The 20559-nt window shown below is 41.9% G+C and overlaps 1 protein-coding gene across 7 annotated transcripts in view; it reads left to right on the forward strand.

The window, feature by feature from the left end:
* The window catches only part of Dgki (diacylglycerol kinase iota), a 449800-nt gene that overhangs the window by 367736 nt on the left and 61505 nt on the right, over window positions 1–20559 (forward strand). For all 7 annotated transcript variants that reach the window (XM_029478766.2, XM_085840737.1, XM_029478767.2 and 4 more), the window contains 4 exons: window positions 1709–1778; window positions 4949–4989; window positions 5890–6017; window positions 7650–7766. In XM_029478766.2, coding sequence (XP_029334626.2) covers window positions 1709–1778; window positions 4949–4989; window positions 5890–6017; window positions 7650–7766 — 356 coding nt within the window. The remainder of the gene's footprint in view (window positions 1–1708; window positions 1779–4948; window positions 4990–5889; window positions 6018–7649; window positions 7767–20559) is intronic.

Raw genomic sequence — 20559 nt, forward strand, 5'->3', positions numbered from 1 at the left:
TTCAGGAGTTTGGTAGGGCAAAGGAGGGATGATTAAGAAAATTATCAGATGAGATTGGGCTCATTCATCACGGCCTTATTTATAATAGCCAGAAGCTGGAAACAACCCAGATGTCCCTTAAACAAAGAATGGATACAGAATATGTGGTTCATTTACACAATGGAATACTATTCAGCTATTAAGAATGAGGACATCATGAGTTTTGCAAGCAAATGGATGGAGCTAGAAAAGATAATTCTGAGTGAGGAAACCTAGACCCCCAAAACCACACATGACTGGAGCCTAGCATGGCAGTCCTCTGTAAAGTCCAACCAGCAGCTGACTGAGACAGATGCAGATACTTACATCCAACCATTGGACTGAAGTCAGGGACCCCTATGGTTGAATTAGGGGAAGGATTGAAGTAGGGGAAGAGGAGGGCAACCCCATAGGAAAACCAGCAATCTCATCTACTGCCCCCCCCCCAGGAGCTTCCAAAGACTAAGCCACCAACCAGGCAGCATACACAAGCTAATCCGAGGCCCCCAACACATATACAGTAGAGGACTACCTGGTCTGGCTTCAGTGAGAGAAGATGTGCCTAATCCTGGAGAGACTTGAGGCCCCAGGGAGTGGGGAGGCCTGGTGGAGGGGAGCACCCTCTCAGAGACAGGGGAGGAGGAATAGGATGAGGAATTGTGGCAGAGGGCACGGGAGGTGGGCAATGGCTGGATTGTAAATTAAAAAAATAAAATAAGAAAGAAAATTATCAGAGCCAGCAGTGGCAGTACATGCCTTTAAACCCAGCACTCAGAGGTAAAGACAGGCCAATCTCCGTTGAGTTGAGTTCAAGGCCAGCCTGGTACAGAGTTAGTTAGTTTCAGGATAGCCAGAGATGCATGGAGAACCATTGTCTTGAAATAAATACCCAATTAAAAAAAAAAAAAGAAGGAAAGAAAAAGCAGACTCAGCAGGAGAAAAACAGGAGATGCCTGGGTGGAGAGTCACACATTCCTGGTCAAGTGATGCATGTGTGTGATGACCTCATGTCTCTAACCGAACATTTGCCTTGTGCTGAATTTGCATAATAAACTACAAAGCATGTTTGCTAGAAACAAAAAAAAAAAAAAAAGAAAAGAAAAGAAAAAGGAAGGAAAGGACATTATCAAGAAGATGAAATAGCATCAGTTGAGGGACATTTGCTTTTAGAGAGTGGAGAAAAAGGTTGCAGAGAGAATTGAGTACAGGACTTCTACAGTGGATTTTAATAATGTTACAGAGGGAAGTTTTTCAGCCAGATAGGGTGAAGGGAGACTACAAAACTTGCTTAATTTTGGAGAGGAAATGTTTTAATCTCAAACTAGAAGAAAGAATGCATGAGAGCCTGTGGCTCAAGTAAGATTAAGTATTGGCTATCTTTGAAGAGAGAAGCCTAGTGGATCATCCTGGGAAAGAATGAGTTTCCTATAGGACAGCCTGACACAAGCATCCCTCCCTTTTCTATGCTATCATAGGTGGACAAGGCTGTGGGCAGAGACAGCCTCACAACACAGCATGACCTGGGTTTCATATCTGTGTAGTACCTGGCAGAACTTGGTTTGACTTTGCTTTAGTACTTTGTTGAGAAGAGACTGCCCACTTCCTCCAGTACGTGGTGTGGAAGGGAGTCGGGGGAAGGCAGACTTCATCATTGAACTGGGGCCATGAGAATGTGTCTATCTCTTTCTAGGACCAAGAAACCTCCTTCCCCAGGGCACTCTCAGCTCAGAGGCTGTCCCCACGGTGGTGCTTCCTAGATGGTGAGTGTTTGGGGACCTGGCAGAGACTGGGCTGGGAGGCAGCAGAACAAGGTGTGGCTGACTCTGCTGCTCTTCATAAAGCCTTTCCATGATTGACATTTACATTTCAGTGGTGTAGGCTTGCTGAGGTTAACTGGACCTTTCCTGGGGTCCTTTCAAAGCACCTCAGCATCAAACTGTTTAAACTGACACTCCCTTTATCACCACCTTCCTTTCCTGAAAGCCTTGGGTGCCTGCCACAGAATTGTGTGGGCCAAAACCTACAGTCTATAATCACAAGATAGGTACTAATTCCTGCATTGCTTCCATGCCCTGAAATTTCACGTTAGTTTCCTGAGGCTGTCATTTCAGTATAGTGCATACGCACTCAGGAAACAAAGAGTTCCACTTGCACTGTAACTTTTCAGCTGAGTGTGACCTATTGTGCACATAACAAGGTCAGTTATCATGTGAGCGTTTAATGAGCCTGCCATCTCAGGCATTTTTCACTTTCCTAGATGCTGTCGAATTCCAATTTTCCACCTAATTATCTACACTGCAGTACATCTTCATCTCTATACATTCCTGCTTATCTACCATCAGGGACAGATAGCTGAAGTGTATATGTTGTGTGCATGGAGGTAGAGTGTTCTTGTTGATGTCCCTTTGTTTATTAGTATGTTCCTCCTCAAGGATGTAGGGATGTAATGAATATGGGTTAATTGCACAGACGGGCACAGGTAGATACTAAGTCTAACATACCACGTCAACCAGGATACAGGTTTCCATTTCTAGATTTGCTGACTGATGGCTTCCCTCCCATCCCTGTGAATCCATAGCTGTTGGAAGCATAATCATTTCCTGCTTCCAGAGCCACAGAGAGGCAATGTGTATCAAAGGAAATCAAGAATTTACACGAGTCATTATGCTCCATATATAGGCTTAGATAAAATTATATTAGGAGTAGGGGCTTTAACTATGGAACTGTATTACTATATAAGTATTCTATTGTAAAATTTTCTTAATTGTTTTGAGCACTTATTTTTAACTTTATACATTAGCATACAAAATGTTCATGCATTGGGAATCTTTTATGGTTGACTCTTCATTGGCATCAAGGCTGAAGGCGTGTCTGGAAGGACAGAGAAGAATCAATCCTGCTATGGTGCTTTAGACTTAGGATTTTAAGAAAGACTTTGATTCTCCTATTTCTGAGCCCAGTTTCCTTTAGCGAGTTACTTTTTCCCCCTCTTTTAAAAGTTGAAAATTGATTCTTCTATCATACAATAAATCCATACCACAGTGTCCCCTCTATCCACTCCTCCGAACAACTACAACTCCCAACTCCCATCTCCCCTGGATCCACCCCTTCTCCATCTTCTATCAGAAAAGAGCATGTCTTCCAAAGACAATGAGGAAATGGGAGAAAACAAGATTTAGTAATTAGGCAAAAGCCCTCCTATCAAAGCTGGAGATATGAGGCAACAGGAGAGGGGGAAAAGAGACTTAAGAGCAGGCAAAAGGTCAGAGGCACACCCACTCCCACTGTTAAGAAAATACCACAAAACAGCAGTCTAACAACCATAATATATGTGCAGAGGACCTGGTGCAGCCCCACACAGGCTCCATGTTTGCTGCTTCAGTCTCTGTGAGCCCCTCTGCACACTGCCTAATTGAGTCAGTGGACCACATTCTCTTGGTGTCCTCCATCCCCTTCTGGTTTTACAGTTCTTCTCTCCCCTCTTCCCCAGAATTTCTCAAGCTCCAAGGGAGTCCAGTGGAGACCTCTGATTTAGCCTCTCTCTCCTCATTAAGTCTGGTTGTGGGTTTTTGCACCCACACCCATCTGCTGCTGGAGGAAGCCAGAGAATTACTTTTAAAGTTTGTGATTAAAAGCAAATATTTGCATCTGTTTCTATGTCATGCTCTATATTTCTTACAGCTTTTGGTCTGTTTTGTAAAAACTCTCATATCTGGGCTCTGTTAGATTTAAATGAGGAAAATATATATTTTAAAATATATTTAATATTACGAAAAATCAAATACATAGGGTGCTTAAAAACACCTTATGTTTTACTTTGGAAGTTTTCTTTCTTACATAGATGCAGCCCATCCCATTTAGAGATTGCCTAGACAATAATCTTTGCTTTCCCGTGGTTTCCTGCAGACATGTCTCTATGGACAGAGTGTGGAAGGGAGATCATTTCTTTGGGGTCATATGCGTTCTCTGGCCTGCATCTTCAAGTTATTTTCCAAAATGAGAGTCACAATCCTGGGAAGTCTGTCTAACTATATTATCTTTCCTGAGTTTCTTTACTTAATAGAATATTCAGTTCTCCCCTCAGTTAATGTTCTGGAAACATGTGAGAATAAGTAAAAGAGAGCCCTTTAAAGATGCAGGTTTTTAGTTTCAGGGTCATCTTTGAAGCTGTCTCTGTAAGGAGTTTAAGCTGTCCGTGTGCATAGGGTTCAGGAGCAACAGACTTTCTGCTGTTGGCCATTGGAATGGAGAACAGTTTTGTTATGTAGAACCCATCAGAGATTACCACTCAGACACAGTTTATAGACAATTAAAAGTCTTTATTCCAGCCATCTGGGACTACTATACTCAGGTATTCAGGATCTAACTGTATCGCAGAGTGTACAGAGCACAGGGATTTTGAGGCAAAAACCAAGTCCTGGCAGCTGTGGGTACGACTTTGTGTATGCAAGAAAATTTGACAGAAGCAAAGATAAGCAGTTAGTTGGAGGAGGGGATTCTGTGCCAGCATTTACAGAAGCAGGAAAGTTAGCTAGGGCATTTTGACCTTGGGTTTCTAAAATAGAGTTGTGCAATTCTTCACCAAGGACATCAAATATTTGTTAACCCTGAAATGGCCTCAGCAGGAATTCAAAGATGGAGGACCCTCTGCACTGTTTGCCCTGTCAGAGTTCCTCATAGATTGAAGCATTTGAGTTAAAGACAAACAAGATACAAGTAACTGTGTGGCTGGAAGGCCTTAGGAGCACTGGAATAGCAGTGGCCAGGGCATGCAAAGGATGACTTTTTAATAATAGATTTAGAGATTGCCCACCCATGCCATAGGCATATAACATGAAGGTTTCTATCAACAGTGCAGTAGAAAGGAAGGCTGTGAATCTGGTGGCAAATATAAATGACTCTAAATACCCTGTTTATATTTTTCCCTTAGCAACGTCTGCTGACCGCTTTTATCGAATAGACAGATCTCAGGTAAGTTCTTTCCAGCTTATTTAAGAAAGTGAAGCATCCCCAAGTTAATATAACATGTTGGTAGCTAGTCTCATAGATTTTTTTTCTAATGAAAAGATAAAGCATTCCCAGATTATAGGATGGTGTTTATGACCTAAGCCACAATGCTTTTGTCAGCCTGCATTTTATGACTTACGGGCTCAGGGAAATGGCTTGACATGGCAAGTTGAGCATAGATAATAACTTGGGTGACAGCTATCATCACAGTTCTGCCCTTGAAGTTTTCTTTTACAAGGAACTTGAACTCTGGCCAAAGCAAATCTTATGTTTTGTAAAGGTATTTTTGGTTAGGTAGTGTGTGTGTGTGTGTGTGTGTGTGTGTGTGTTTGATATAGTAGATTTGCTATATTCATACTCTCTCCTATTTAATAATGAGGAAAAAAATTGTGTTTATCCAAGTTGAACAACTCCTCCCACTATTCAGAATTTCCTGGAAAAATACTATGAGGTATTGAACCCATTGAAAATGGGTCTTTCTTAACCATTGCCATGTAGCTTGGGCCACATTGTGAGGCAGAAGTCTGAGCTGTCATGCACTCTTACTGCAACAGGTACCATATGGGATGTCACACCTTTGATAGCATCTAGGAAGAAGCAGGGGAAAGATCATTTCTATTCCTATAGTCAAGATCCTGGATAGGTGTGAGTCCTGAACCAGGCAGGTTCATCTTGCCCCGTCGCCATCTGCCCGAGACCCTTATAAAGTCAGGGAGGGATGGCAGATGCCCGAACTCCTGCTCAAACAGTGGAGTTATTTGGTGTGTTGTGCAGTTTACTTCACCTTGAGACCAAGCATGCTTGGTTCTGTTATTTCAAGGTTGGTGATTTCAACACCTTGACAGGCTTGTTTTCCTCCCTCAGGAACATTTGCACTTTGTGATGGAGATTTCTCACGATGAGATTTTTATTCTGGACCCTGATATGGTGGTGTCACAGCAGGCAGGGACCCCTCCAGGAATGCCTGACCTGGTGGTTGAACAGGCTTCTGGGTGAGTGTGTTTCTCCTCTGTTGGTGCCACCTTGGCTGTGGAATGATCTGGATCTCCTTTGACTTTGGACTTGATACTCTAATGACATAAAAGCATTTTGAATACAGATTTATTAATGTTGCCTTAAAGTCAAGTCAAGTAAAGGCACTTGGTTCTGTAATTGTTCCATTTTATAGAGATATATTTTTTCCTCCAGTGTTTCATGTTTTGGTTATTACTATCAAAGTACTTTATGCTCATTTGCATATGGTTTATATGGGTAGCTATATTACCCTCACATTTGAGCAGCAATAAAGAAAAATTACACAGATTATTGTACCAAAACACTATTTGAGGGATTGGAAGGATGGCTCAGCAGTTAGAGAGCATGTACTTTTCTTTCAGAGGACCTGAGTTCAGTTCGCAGCCCTCCCATTGGGGGTCTATGCCACTGTATTCCAGCTTCAGGGAGACTGATGCCCTTTTCTGGACTCTGTGGTCACTTAGACTCACATGTGTACATAGCCACACATAAACACACACTGTATACATAAATAAAAAATAGCATAAAATATTTTTTAAAAGAATGTTTGAAACTGAGTCAAAATTGAAAATTAGTAGAAACGTTTACAAAATAAGCTGTCAAGCATTCCCACATACCTCACAGAAGTTCCTAAAGCAAATGACACTATAGTTGTATTTGTGGTGCCCAGTTATAAATTCACAGTGCCCAGTCTGTGGTGAGTTTACTAAAGAAATCAGGATCTTGTACCATATCTAAGTTATCTAGAAAACATTTAACAATTCAAAACTACTTACTGGGAGTTGTTACGCACCAGATACTACTGTCAACATGTTGGAGCCAATAGTGCAAAAATCAGAACAGAGAAATGTCTCTGTCCTGGTGAAGTGTAAAACGAAATATCTAGCAGCTCCCTGGTGTATGGGAGTGAAGGCTGAAATACAGGTTGCCCACCAAAGCATATACGGGCACTCATAGCAAACATACATTGTGTATCCATAATGATAGAGCATAAAGAAGTGTAGTCCCCAGAGAGAATCCAGTTTGATGCCATGCCCTACTAAAGAAGAGGCAGATGCTGCTGCCTATAGTCCACCCCATATAATAAAGACTCTTATAGTTATTTGATGAGGATGGAGCCATCTGTTAAGGCAGCTTTGGACTTTTTCCTCTTTCTATGCCAAGTAGTCACCCAAAGGGACAGCTTTCTTTTCGGTTAGAGTTTTGTCACTTAAATCCAAACACAGAGTGGCCTGAAAATCCATTAGACCTTGATTTCTTATTTCTCAGCTGCAGTGTCTTCCGGAAACAAAGATGCCAAGAACAAGGTTGGGCTTTCTCGTTTTCTAAACTATATTTCTATGCCTGACTCCTTTAATTCTTCACCCATGTCACATGTAATAAAATTAAGCTGGGAAGAGCCAGCTTAATAATCTTCAAATCAAAATGCCTCATCAATATAAAAAAATGATAAAATCATACAAGTTACTTTCAGGGCTGTTGAGAAATGATGGCTACGAAGTCCGAGTCTAGTAAAAATGGATTCCATTTCCCACGTTTAAGACAAGATCATTATGAGAGAAATGCAGAGTAAGGTGTACAGTTACTTTCTGGTGCCATTTTTGCCTCAGGCTGTCTGACTGGTGGAACCCTGCCCTGAGGAAACGTATGCTGAGTGACAGTGGGATGATCACACCCCACTATGAGGACTCAGATCTGAAAGACTTCAGCCACTCCAGAGTGCTACAGTGAGTCTCCTGCTGTTTTATAAGTATTGCTTTAAGATTATAATATAGTTACACCATTTCCTCTCGCCTGTCCTCTCTCCATACTCTCCCTTACACCCCTCCTTGCTTTCTTTCAAATTCACTATCTCTTTTTTATTAATTGTTGTTGTTGCTGCTGCTGCTGCTGCTGCTGCTGGTATGTAACCTGTTCAGTCTGAATAATATTACTTGTGTAAGAGCCATAGAACATCTGACAAAACCCACAAGAGCAGGCCTGAGAAACCCTCTTTGGAGTTGTTGGTCAGGGTTGTCCAAGAGATTCCCAGAACTCTGTAGACTAGGCTATTGTTACTGCCCTTGGTTCTTCCCCAGAGGTTGAAGATCAGTCCCACTGCTGACAACACCACACATGTCAGACAGAGGGCCCAGAGGCTACTAAGCTAGCTCTTGCTGTTTGCATTTGTGCTGTTGTGGTTGCTCGGGAAGAGGGGGGCTGAAGCAAAAGCTGTTTTCAGTGGTACGCAAGCTGTCTCATGTCTCTGTGTCACTCTTGACACTTCCTTGGCTTAGGTTTCTCTGCATGTAGAGTTCTGGTGGATATCCACCTCCTATTTTTCTCCCTTGTGAGCGACCTTGAGACTGTGCACCTGGGTCTGTAAACACTTTTAACTTCACTAGTATTTTTGTTCCTGGAGCCTAGAGCATGTCAGATCCCCCTGTGAACTCCACCCTGAAGACTTACAGAAGAGTTTTGAATAGTTAGGAAGGGACACACAGGTTTTCATTGTGTGATCACTGGGATTTGATGCTTTTGTCTCAATTTCTGAATGTAGGTATGTGCTTTGTGCAATATTGTCCACTAGTTGTTTTTTTACCCTACAGTGGTGTGGTAGTTTTCATTGTTACCTTGACATACTTTTCAGTCACCTGAGAATAGTCTTAGGGTGGGATTGTCTAGATCGTGTTGGCCTATAGGCCTGCCTGTGAGGAGTTTTCTTTATAATGTTAATTGATGTGGGAAGAGCCAGTCCAATGGTGGGTAGTATTATTTCCTGAGTTTGAGTCTTGGAATTTTATGAATGAAGACAAAGTTAGCTGAGCAGTCAGCTTGTAGGCATTAATTCATCACTCTCTGCTCTTGAGTGCAAATTTTAAGCTATGACAGCTACTTTCAGGTCCCCCCACCTTCCATCCTGAATCCCCTACTGTGACCTAGAATTGTGAGCTACAATTAATGCTTCCTTCTCTAAGATGACATGAGGACACTGGGACAAGGCAGGTGTTATTTGTGTGTAGATGTGGCATGTATGGATAAACAAATATAACTGTGCATATGTGAGCATCGGTGGTGTCCTTTTTCTTCAGGTGTGATCATGGTTGGAAAGCAACATGCTGCTTGGAATTTTGCAGAAGAACTGATACTTTGGGCTATGCGAATCATCTTATCTGCCCATATTTTGCTGCAGGAACACGTTATAGAGCACAATCATAATAGGTCACAATTAAGCTTCTTTGTACCCAGTTTTAACTCAGAACAATCATCCCATCTCAGAAGTTAAAGAAGAACATTGTCATTTATATGAAACTGTTCTTTTTTTTTTTTTTTTTTGTCAGTTGAGTACAGGGTTCTAATCAAATAGTGATACTGACTTTAAAACGTTCAATATTACCTTTCCATCGAATAACAAGATTACTTAGCTTCTTAGGAGCCCACAGTTAAATGAAGAGGCAAGACACTGCATTGTTTCTTAAGAAAGGCCGGAGGCAATTTCCCCAAGACAAAGGGAGAAAAATGAGAAATCTCAAGCTAATTATTTCATTGGCAAAGGTTCTACGCAGGCACCCCGAGGGCAAAAGGAGACTTCATTTTAATTACTTCCCTGTATGACCTCTTATTTTTTTATGTGAAGAGGAGAAAGGAAAAAAAATGAATTGCTATGGGTTTTCTCTTTTTAATTAAACCGTGTTGTTGGTTCCGGTGGCTTTTTGATTGCTTACAATTCAGAGTGTTTTTCCATTTCCTTTTTGTACAGAATTAGGGCTTGTGAAGGGGAATGACTCAGCCATCCGTGAATGGCTAAATAAGTGGCCATCTATCTGTGGGCAGCCTTATTGGAAAATTAGACTTTTAATTAGCTGCAGAAATAAATATTAAGCCTTTACAGACCAGCTGAGTGTTTCAGTGTGTCTGTACTTTCCAGAGAGTGGACTATTATTTCAGTCTAGACTTCTGTAGTCAGTGTTCTCCAGAAAGCATACTCATATACACGTCGTAACATGTGAAAAGTTGTTTCTGAAATAGTTGACATTCTTGCCAAGAATGCCATACATATAGCACTCCCATGACAGCCCATGTCGGAATGAACTCTTAGTTTCGCCTGTGTTTCTCTGACCCACAGCAGATACCAAAGTGCTTTATTTCAGTGTTTGCTAATAATTCACTTCTTTAATCTACATGCTATCTAATATGAGATAAACACTCTATACGTACTTGTAGTACTGTATTATTTAGGGAAGAATAAGATGAGCCACTCATGTTCACTATAAATAATATTTTACTGAAATAGTTTGTTATCATTTCTTGATTGAATCCATGGATCTCCGAACATGGAGCGCTCGTTGTAGTGTCATTTTTACTAGTTGATGAAGGAGGTATCATTCCTGGCAGGTGAGTGTGGGCTGAAAGCTGACTGAACATGAACCAGAGAACAAGTCAGTAAGTAAGCCCAGAGAGCAACATTCCTCCTTGGTTTGTGGTTCAAGCCCCTGCTTGAGTTACTATCTTGACATCCCTTTATGATGAACTATGACCTGGAAGTATTAGCCTAAACCCTTTCCTTTTCAGTTACAGCATCTTGATAGATGTGTCTTTTTGGGTTGGTGTGTGTGTGTGTGTGTGTGTGTGTGTGTGTATTTTCACAATAGAAATATTTAGGGATAAATACATGGAAATAACATGAGGAATTATTGCAATGAGACTGGTATCTGCTAGAGCAGCCTTAAAGGCTCAACCAACATGGAAACAAAAACAGGTTTAATTTCACCCTCTTGATGATGTTAAGTAACCAATTCCTAAAGAACAAATCAAATGCATTGAAGCTGACAAGAATTATCTATCAGAATTTGACATGTTAAAAACATTCACAGAATGATTTGTGACTCTAAATCATTTATCAATAAAAGGTATTGTATGCAAATATGCCAAGTATTTCATTTGACAGGAGAACATCAGTAAAGAATAAAGACGTACTTACTGCAACTTGCTATGCCAGAGCTGATTGACATCTATGGGAGGCTTCCCATATTGAGGCTTCTTTTCTGAAGAGAAAGAGAGGAAGAGAGGATGGGGAGGGAAATGGAGGGAGGGAAAATTGTGGTCGAGATGTAAAATTAATTAATTAATTAATTAAAAAGAATAAAGACATAGGGAGAAAGACAAACAGTAAAGATAATGAAATAAATGACTAAGAATTACATTGAAAAAAAAGAGTTGATTCCTTGAGAACATAAATAAGAGAGTCAATATTCTGGAAAGTATTCCCCTCCTTGCCTCCCCCACCCCCCAAGGGATGGGGCAAAGATGACTAAGTGCACAGTTTGCTCCAGCTCATTCTTCCTCCACAGCACTGAGCTCAGCCCCAGGCTTTTCCCTGGCCAAAGACCCCCTTGGATCCTCTTGGTATTTTCTCATTGTTTTGAGCCCTGTGTTTCTTAGATGCATCATTCTCCATCCTTGTTCAAGAATGGTGAGAGGGAAGCCAAGAACAGGGAGAACTCTGTGTTTGTCTCTGCTGTGTCTTATTGAGTTTATGCTGTTTCCATTTAGCATCATGGGCATATGGGGCTAGGTATGTTCATGCCCATGCACACTGCCTTCAAAACCTGAGAACAGAGTACAGGGCAATCTTGGAGTACTGATTTTGAAATAAATTGGCAAGAGGTTCTGAACACATTTTCCTGTTAGGATCATAATGAATTTGCTTTAAGGTTTAACAAATTAGTTTGTGTGTGAAAGAACATTCATTTAAGATAGCATGTGGGTGGAGACCAATAAGTAGACTCTTTACATGGCTTGTACAAAGTGCTGGGTTTGATAACAACACCTCATCAACATGTGTTTGCACCCAAGGCTGGTGGTAGGAACATCTCAAGTATGAGATCATCCTTCGCTACTCATCAAGATATCGAATAACTGCATTAGACCTTGTTTCAAGATTTTGCTCTTTTCACTAATTATTCCATGATTGTCCTGAGTGAGACTGTATTTTGTTTGGATGGAAGACTTTAAAAGATGCAATTCTTATTTAGGCCTGTATCTTGTATCTAGGCAATTAAATTCTATCAAACAATCTGTCTGGAATGCTCACGCTGCATCTTCGAAACAGGAAAAGACATGAGAACTCCAGCATGCTATGAACACTCTGAAAACATGGAGGACTAACAATTTGAGTCCACTGGGAGTTGGAGGCACAGGACCCAGATATGGACTTAGTTTCCAAGTAGCAGTAATCTTCAGGTTTCAAGTTTTTGGTTTATGAGAGCCTCCTAAATTGATGGAAAGACATGTATTCATTTATTATATTCATTATAATAATATATAATTATTCCCAAGTCCTAACCCTGAGAGGTCCAAGGAGAAGGAATATCGCCCAAGTAAGAAGGACTGTCTGGGCCCTCCTTCGTCTAAGATCCAAGGGTGAGGCTATAGTGTGCAGCCCCAGGACAGGCTGTTACCTGGCAGTAATGAGAAGTGAAATTGAGTTCATTATGAAACCATGGAGACAACTGTGTCTAAGCTTTTATCTATTACCTTGTGAGCTGATCGAGGCTGATAGATCTCTGTGATTGGCTCAATAGTTCACTTGCAGAGAAGAGTCACTGTTAGTGAAACAAAATGTGGAACAGAGACTGAAGTAAAAGCCATCCAGAGACTGCCTCACCTGGGGATCCATCCCATATACAGTCACCAAATGCAGGCACTATTCTGGATGTAGCTGTCTACTGAGAGACTCTGCCAGAGCTTGACATATACAGAGGCAGATGTTCACAGTCAACCACTGAACTGAGTACAGGGTCCCCAAAGGAGGAGTTAGAGAAAGGACTGGAAGATCTGAAGGGGTTTGCAACCCCATAGGAAGAACAATAATATCAACCAACCAGAGCCCCCAGGATCTAAACCACCAACCAAGGAGTACACATGGAGGGACCCATGGATCCAGCCACATATGTAGCAGAGAATAGCCTTGTTGGGCATCAGTAGGAGAAGAGGCCCTTGGTCCCATGAAGGTTCGATGCCCCAGTGTAGAAGAATGCAAGGGCAGGGAAGCTGGAGTAGGTGGGTGGGTGGGGGCACACACTCATAGAAGCAGAGGAGAAAGGATGGGATAAGAGGTTTCTGGGAGGCAATTGGGAAAGGGGATAACATTTGAAATGTAAATAAATAAAATATCCAATAAAAATGACTAAGCATAAATAAAAAGAGTCAGTTAGCAAGCTTGAGTTTTGGTGTGTGGAGTCTGATTTATGATCCCATTTTACTTCTAGGAAACACACTCACCTACTGAACCAACTAATATTGGTTATCTTCAGTATCCAGGAAAGGCACTGGAGATACAAGCCTAAATAAGGAAGGCATTGCCCTTGAAGAGCTTATATTTAGTGGGGGAAATCTTATAGAAACCGTTGGCTATAATTCACTCTGACACATATCACAATGGATATATGCAAAGAGAAAACTAGAAATTAGAATTTGCTCCTTCCCATATACTCTGTTTTTATTTTTTCTCATATGGAAAGTATGAATATTTTTTTTGATTCTTAAGCATATTTTACTGCACCATTTCACAAGAGCTGGTAAATACCAACTTTTTCTATATATAACTAGAAATGCCCCTCAGAGAACACTCAGTGATAATTAAAATCACTTTGACTGGATATTTTTAAAAGAGATCTGTAACTCAGAGACCATTTAGGGACAGCCCAAACTCATCATCATACTTTAAATAAAATATTTGCCCCTTTCCATATCGTTTACAATTTAGAGTCATGATATCAAGACAACAACCCCCAATCCCCCCCCCATTCCAAAAAAAATAATCACATGCTCTTGACTGAATGTACGAGAAATAGTTTCACACCCCTCTGGTTCTCATCTGCTTTCTTTCCCCAGTTTCCTCTGGAAACATTAGGTTATTACCGGAGCCTAGGGAAGGTAGGGATTGTGCTTCTTGTCAAAGCTCCAGGTTTCCAGAGGGAGACGGATGATTGGGTGAGGATTTGGACTGTTGAAACTTCCTTTGAGCATCACAGTCAGATAAGCAGGAGAAAATTAATCTTCTTAGCGGGGTGTGGGTTTTGCTGGGCTGTGAGATGGAGTCAGGGTCCTCAGAACAGACAGCATCCCTGACATGTGTTTTGGGGAGATAGTTGGGTCCCCTACCTGCTCACCTTTGCCTAGCCTAAGTCTGATCACCTTGGGTAATCACCCCAGCTGGAAAACATTCAGGAAAGGCACATCTCCCTTTGGTCTTGTTTATCTCCCTGTTGTCCTCAAGTGCTTACCTTTGAGAGCCAAACACACAAGCTATCCTGTCCCTCTATGTGTAAAAAGCATCTAATAAGATATTCTCACTTTCTTTTTATGACCACTTCTCAAAAAAATTAGAGACATTGGGGAAATTGAGTCATGCTTTCAAATCCACCTAGGAGAATAGCCATCGTGGGATCTCGGTTAAGCAGGTCTTGTTTTGACTGGCGTTGCAAGGGGAAAAAGGGTTAGGGAAAATGTGTGCCAATATTAAAACACACATTGTATCGAAAGCGTTGCCAGGAAAATCTGCCATTCCAGTTTTATTGGTTCCAAATTTTGCCAAAAATTACAGCACTGGAAACATTACTGTTAAGTGGTTCTTTTTTTTTTTTCATTTGAAATAGTTGGCAGTTTTTCCTACTCATACCTGGGCAACAGTGGACAGAATGCAAAAAAGCAACTGGAGTCTTCTTTAAGTCATATGCGATCCCTCATTGGGCAATTTGTGCATTGCTTATTTTGTCCCTGCAACATATTGTGTTATATTTGGAATAGCAGCATATATTGAAGCTTGAGGGTTGAATGAATGGATGCTGGATATCTGAGAAAAGGCATTCTTGGCTTGGTAGCACAGGCCTGCAAAAAGGCTGCTACTCAGGAGGCTGAAGCAAGAAGATTTAAGGTATCTGATGTGTTGCTGTGGTGAATCTAATTCTAATCACATTGGCAACAGAATAATAGGTAAAATGCTGAGTGTGTTTGTCTAGCTGTGCAATCCATCTTTATGTTGCAAGCTTCAATACAAAACGATTTGACCCAGGGAAAGTATGTCGTGAAATAATAAAAATGTATCCCTATCCCTTAGATGTGATGTGGATATTTCACAAGTTCAAAGGTAGGCAGTCCTGATAATGGTTTATGGGGAGTTAGATAAGCCACTGAGGTGAGCTCCGTGGTAAGTAGGGGTAGCCAGAAATGATTGTGTCATGCAGCCTACACCATGAGATGTGCTTTCCATACTACTTGCCTGGGTATTTGGGGTTTTCTTAATTAGTCCTTGAAGACACTTTAGTGTTCCTTGAGTAGAGAAGGAGATGACTGGACACACAGGAATCCTAATATCTAGAGGCTGCATATACAGGCTGCTAGACATTCATAAGTGGATCTAAGTGTGGAATCCTTATGTGCAGAAAACTTGCTGCTTCTTGGCTTACCAAGTAGGCTGGAAACTGGACAGGGACTGCAAGGGACTCATATGAATATTATTCAAAAAACAAAAAACAAAAAAATAAAAACCAAAAACCACAGAGCTGGGCAGTGGTGGCACATGCCTTTAATCCCAGCAATTGGGAGGCAGAGGCAGGCAGATTTCTGGGTTCAAGGCTAGCCTGATCTACAAAGTGAGTTATAGGACAGCCAGGGCTATACAGAGAAATACTGTCTCAACCCCCCACCCCAAACAAACAAACAAAAACCAGAGGGATGGTGGCTCTGTGGTTAATGACCATAAGCTGCCTTTCTTGAGGCCTGGTTTCCACTCCCATCACCCACATGGTGGCTCACAGCCTTCTGTTAGTCTTGTCCTAGGGAACCCAAAGTCTTCTGACCTCAGTGGGCACTGCATATATGTGATGCACAAATATGCATGCAGGCAAACACTCATAAACATAAAAATAAAAATCTCAAAAAAAAAAAAACAGAGCCAAGAGGATAGCTTTGCCTTCTACAACAGTTTGCCTCCAGGCATTGTGAGAAGCTGGTGAAATGTTAGAGATTTTTTGTGATGAAGCTGCTTCGGTATCATTTAAAACTACACAGTGGTATCTCCATCTCTTCCTGTATCCAGAAGCTGGAGTACTGTTAGGCCAATTAAAACAAAAGTGTTCCCAAGAACAGGGAAGCTCTGTGCACAGCCTGTCTTGTCTCCCCTGGGAACATCCCTATGCCAGTACCAGGTGTTCTGTGCCATGGGATTTTGTACAGTCAGCCTTCTTTAATCCAGTTACAGGATGGCTTTGGCTCTTATCAGTTTGATAAGTGCAGTAAAGATCCAGGGTAGGGAGGATGGTGTCCAAAGCTAAAACAAGGGACCATCCATACAAGGGATGCTAGTTTCACCAACTGATACTGCCTCTCTGCTAAAGGGGCAAGTTCTTTAGTCATGATTATTAATAGCCCTTTAGAACATTCTGGAGCTATCAGAAGAGTGGGCACACTTTCACTGGGGCCCAAAACATCATTTCTCCCCTTCTGAATGGGAGCAAAACCCAGCACTGAAGCAGCCAGTTTATTCTTCTCAGAGCTGAATCCTGGGGAGCCCCTGTTCCACAGGATTCCTACTATATTACTAGACATGGCAACTGGATATTCAGGAAGCAGAAGGGAAATGTGGGAGTTATCACTGAATGCCATGTGGTACATAGACCCCCCAGCCTGGCCTTCCTTCCCTCCTCTCCGCGGATGGTTAGCCTCCGTCCCACATCAAGTTCCTATTAAATGTTGGGAAATGTTCTAAGCATCTCTCCTCGATGCTCCAGTCTAAGTCCTTACCAGCGCTGTGCAAACTCCCCGGTTGTTCTCAGAGAGAGCCCGTGGGCAATTTTCTGACCCATTGTCATTACTGTGGTTCCTCTGCTTGCCTGTAGTATCCCTCATCAACACAAATAAATATAATAGCATGTTAAAATAAAATCAACCACATATTCCCAAAAATGCAAACAGATTTGTGTCCCAGCCTGAGCTGTGAGTCAGGGCTTCCCAAGTGCTGCTAAAGCCATGAGTCTGGTTTCTGAAGGCTACACCCCTGATTCCCTCTGTGTGTGTCTCCTCTGGTTGTCACTTTCCTGTTCCATGTTTCCCTTTTTAAGACGCACGCTGACAAATGCTTTTGCAAAGTCTGATTGCTCACAGATTTCAAATGCTTACACGCAGTGTGACAGTTCTCCATGCTGAATAAGTAGGTAAACCTGACTCTACCTCCTTTATCTATTCCTCTCCTGTGCCAAGGCCCTGGGCCCTTTTCACTTCGAAGAAACTCCTTTCTCATTTTGGTTGCATTCCTGGAAAGGAACGGTAGGTGGCAGTAACATTTCAATTCAAAGGGTGTTTAGGGGCCTCCAGAAACTGACTAGGAAGAGTTTTCAGGCTGGAAAAGCAAATTGTACAAGCTAATGATGAAATTGCTTTTAAAAAGGATTAATAGATAGATGTAAATGCAAGAATCTATTTTTTAAAATGACAGTATATTTCAAACACAGCTTTCACACGGGTCATCCGTGGCTGTACTTACGTGGAGAATTTTGAAGATGGAGTGGTAAATTGAGTGGATAGATACTCACCTCAAATGAAGAGCTCACCCGTGTTTGTGATGTGCATTTTGGGACTGTCACCTCATCGACAATGCCCATCTCTGTGCTCCTCCCCCACTCTCTGCCCTTCCCCTGTGTTGGGAGTGAATGTTACCTTTGAGGCCCTCTGGCTGTCCCTGAAGGGGACTTGAATAGAGTGTGTTTGTCTCTCTCCTCTCAATGCTACTTTGTGTGGCTGCTGTAGCTTTCATCCTTGCTCTCTCTCTCTCTCTGTCTCTTTCTCGCCTGAGCTCTTTGACATCTGTGCTTTGTTCATTGTCTTAGAGAAATGAGCATAACGAGAAGGAACAAAAGCAAACAAAGGCGGGTTTGTGTAGCTGATGGAGAGTCTCAAGCAAAGGACTTTTGGTCCTCTTGTCCTTAATTATAGATGCTCTGGGGCCCCAGTAACGGTAACAAAGTTGTACCTTGGACCTATTGGCTGGCTCAGTGTTTCTCAGCAAGTCCTCCATGTGACTTCATGGAATGGTGTCCTCTAGGGATAGACAGCACAGACCTTTGGTGGAAGTTCAAGTGAGAAAAGCCCTTGCCTAGAAATAAGAATCTACAGTTCACTTTCAAAGTGCATTAAAGCACACCTGGGTTTCCTTGATGTAAGTGGAAATCCGTGCCCATCAGCAGGCGCTGGAAACTGCTAAGTCTGCAGCAGCAGCCTTTAACTTCCACTGAGCAGTGGGAACCCAAAGATGGCATTTCTTTAGTAGTAAACAGAACCCTGAAAATGTGCCTGGAAGGAGTGTCCCATGAGAAATTGTTTTCCATTTGAGACCCCTTAGGTGTCTCGTAGCCAAGCAGAATACTCTCTTAAGAATGGCTCTGAGTGTCCAGGCCCAGATATTTCCAAAAATTCATCATAGCAACAGAGTGTACCTATGTGGTGTGCTTCATTGCCAAAAGATTGTGTTTTACCAAAGAGTGAGAAGTAAAGATGAGTGGAGCCTAGGAAGCTCTCAGGACTGTGACCAGGAAAAGAAAGGAAGGAACGAGGGGAGGGGAGGAGGGAGAAAGAGAGGGGAAAAGTGGATTGGGCAAGAACATGGAGAGTTGATAAGAAGCTTCTAATAGATTGGCTATCCTGAGACTCATAGACCAGGCTGCCCTCCACTCACAAGATCAATTGCCTCTGCCTCCCGAGTGCTGGGATTAAGGGCGTGTGCTGAGTAGGGTGTGTAATCCCTTAGTCTTATGGAAAGTGCTATGTTAGCTACTGGAACTAAGCAGAGTGTACAGCATGCATGCAGTTGCCTTTGGTGCGAGGGCATGTGTGCTGTGCACGCTGCTTAGTCCCTCTCATGTAGCTCACTGCTAAGACTATTCATAGTGTGCTGAGCAGTGTGCAGAGGCAAAACAGGACCCAGCGCACCGAGAGACACTGCTTTGTTTCCTGTTATGATTTTGTCGTACTGGGCAAGCCTGTGAGTCTGGTGTAACTATCTGAGAGTTCTCCTACCCTATCTACAGTCTGTCTTAGAAAAATAACTCCCTTCTGAGTATTTTCAGGAAATAATTTCTTCTCTGCATCTCAGACTTGGCTTTCATACCCATCTTGAATGTTCATTTTAAGCTCATCTCAATGTGGTAACCCCATCCTTCTGATGGTCTCCCACCACATGGTCATTTATCAATATTAAGTACATATGATGGTGATGCTGAGAAGGGGATAGGCATCATTTTGTAGATAGTTCTTTTCTTAAAAGTGTGGGGTAGGCTCCTAGAATTCATCCACTCTATCTTGTGCTGATAACCAGTTTCTCAGGGAGGAAATGGTGCATATAGCCCGAGGAAGGACAAAGAAGAGAAATTATAGATGCTTTTAAGTGAATGCTATGAACTGCGAAGAGAATAAAACATTGTTTTGAGGCTTCAAGAACAGATGGAAGAGACTAACATTTAAAATATATAAATCTATAAACCTTAAAAGTTTAGAGCAATGAATGAGAACTACCACAAATACGTATCTCCAAGACCTGTTGCAAAGCATCATACAAGGTTATAAAGACTAGAATAGTCATAGCATCTATTCCTTTAGCTCCAAGGTCACCGAGGTAAAGCAGGGAAGTGGGGTAAGAATTAACACTCTAAGGAATAAGCCTTGACTAACCCATTTTGCTATCGTATCTTGTCACTTTGCTCATAGGAAATTACGCATGCAGTTTTCAGTGTTCTTAGGCCTTGTGACTTGACCTACATGACAGATAAGAGGTTTTGAATAGAAATTTGTGTCTGAGTGGCGGTTTAAGAATGGTCTTTGATCTTGTGCTCTAGGAGTGACAGAGACTAGATACAGTTCTGTCCTATAAAGTATCCAATGGTCAGTGGATGTCTTAGGTCTTATTCCCTCACAATCTGATTCATATAGAATAATCTAGTACAGCGATACATTACAAAAACCTATAGTTAGACAGTTTTGTATATTTACATGGTTCTGTGGAAAACCTCTATTTCAGAGAATGAACGTAGTCCATCAGAAGTCTAGAGATATTACCTACAACCTTCAACACAGATTTGCTTGTTTTGAAATTTTGCTTGAAGAATTCAAACATCTTTTGTTTTGAAATCTTTGTGTCTGTATTAGTTGATATATAAGGTAAACTTTCAAAAAAAACCATGCTAGTTAATGGCATGATCTACCTAAAACAGAGCTTTTCTGACATGTCTAGAAATCTCTATCCAGAAGAAATTGTTCTAGTCCTATGGTCCTTGCAGCCTTTCTGGGTCCTTTTATGCAGTGTCCCTGAGCCTTCAGTTGCATCACAGTTGTACTCCAGGGGCTGGGCACCCCGTGGCCACTCATCCTTTGTAGTTTGAATAATTGTGGACCATGTTCTTCACTGGGATTCCTGCAAACTTCCCAGCAGCCTCCACTGATGTGCGCTCTTTGCCTGCATCTTTCCCATCATCCTTACCTTTGCACGTT

Source organism: Mus caroli, unplaced genomic scaffold (genome assembly GCF_978045245.1).
Source record: "Mus caroli unplaced genomic scaffold, Mus_caroli_1 scaffold_7, whole genome shotgun sequence".
Classification (NCBI taxonomy): domain Eukaryota; kingdom Metazoa; phylum Chordata; class Mammalia; order Rodentia; family Muridae; genus Mus; species Mus caroli.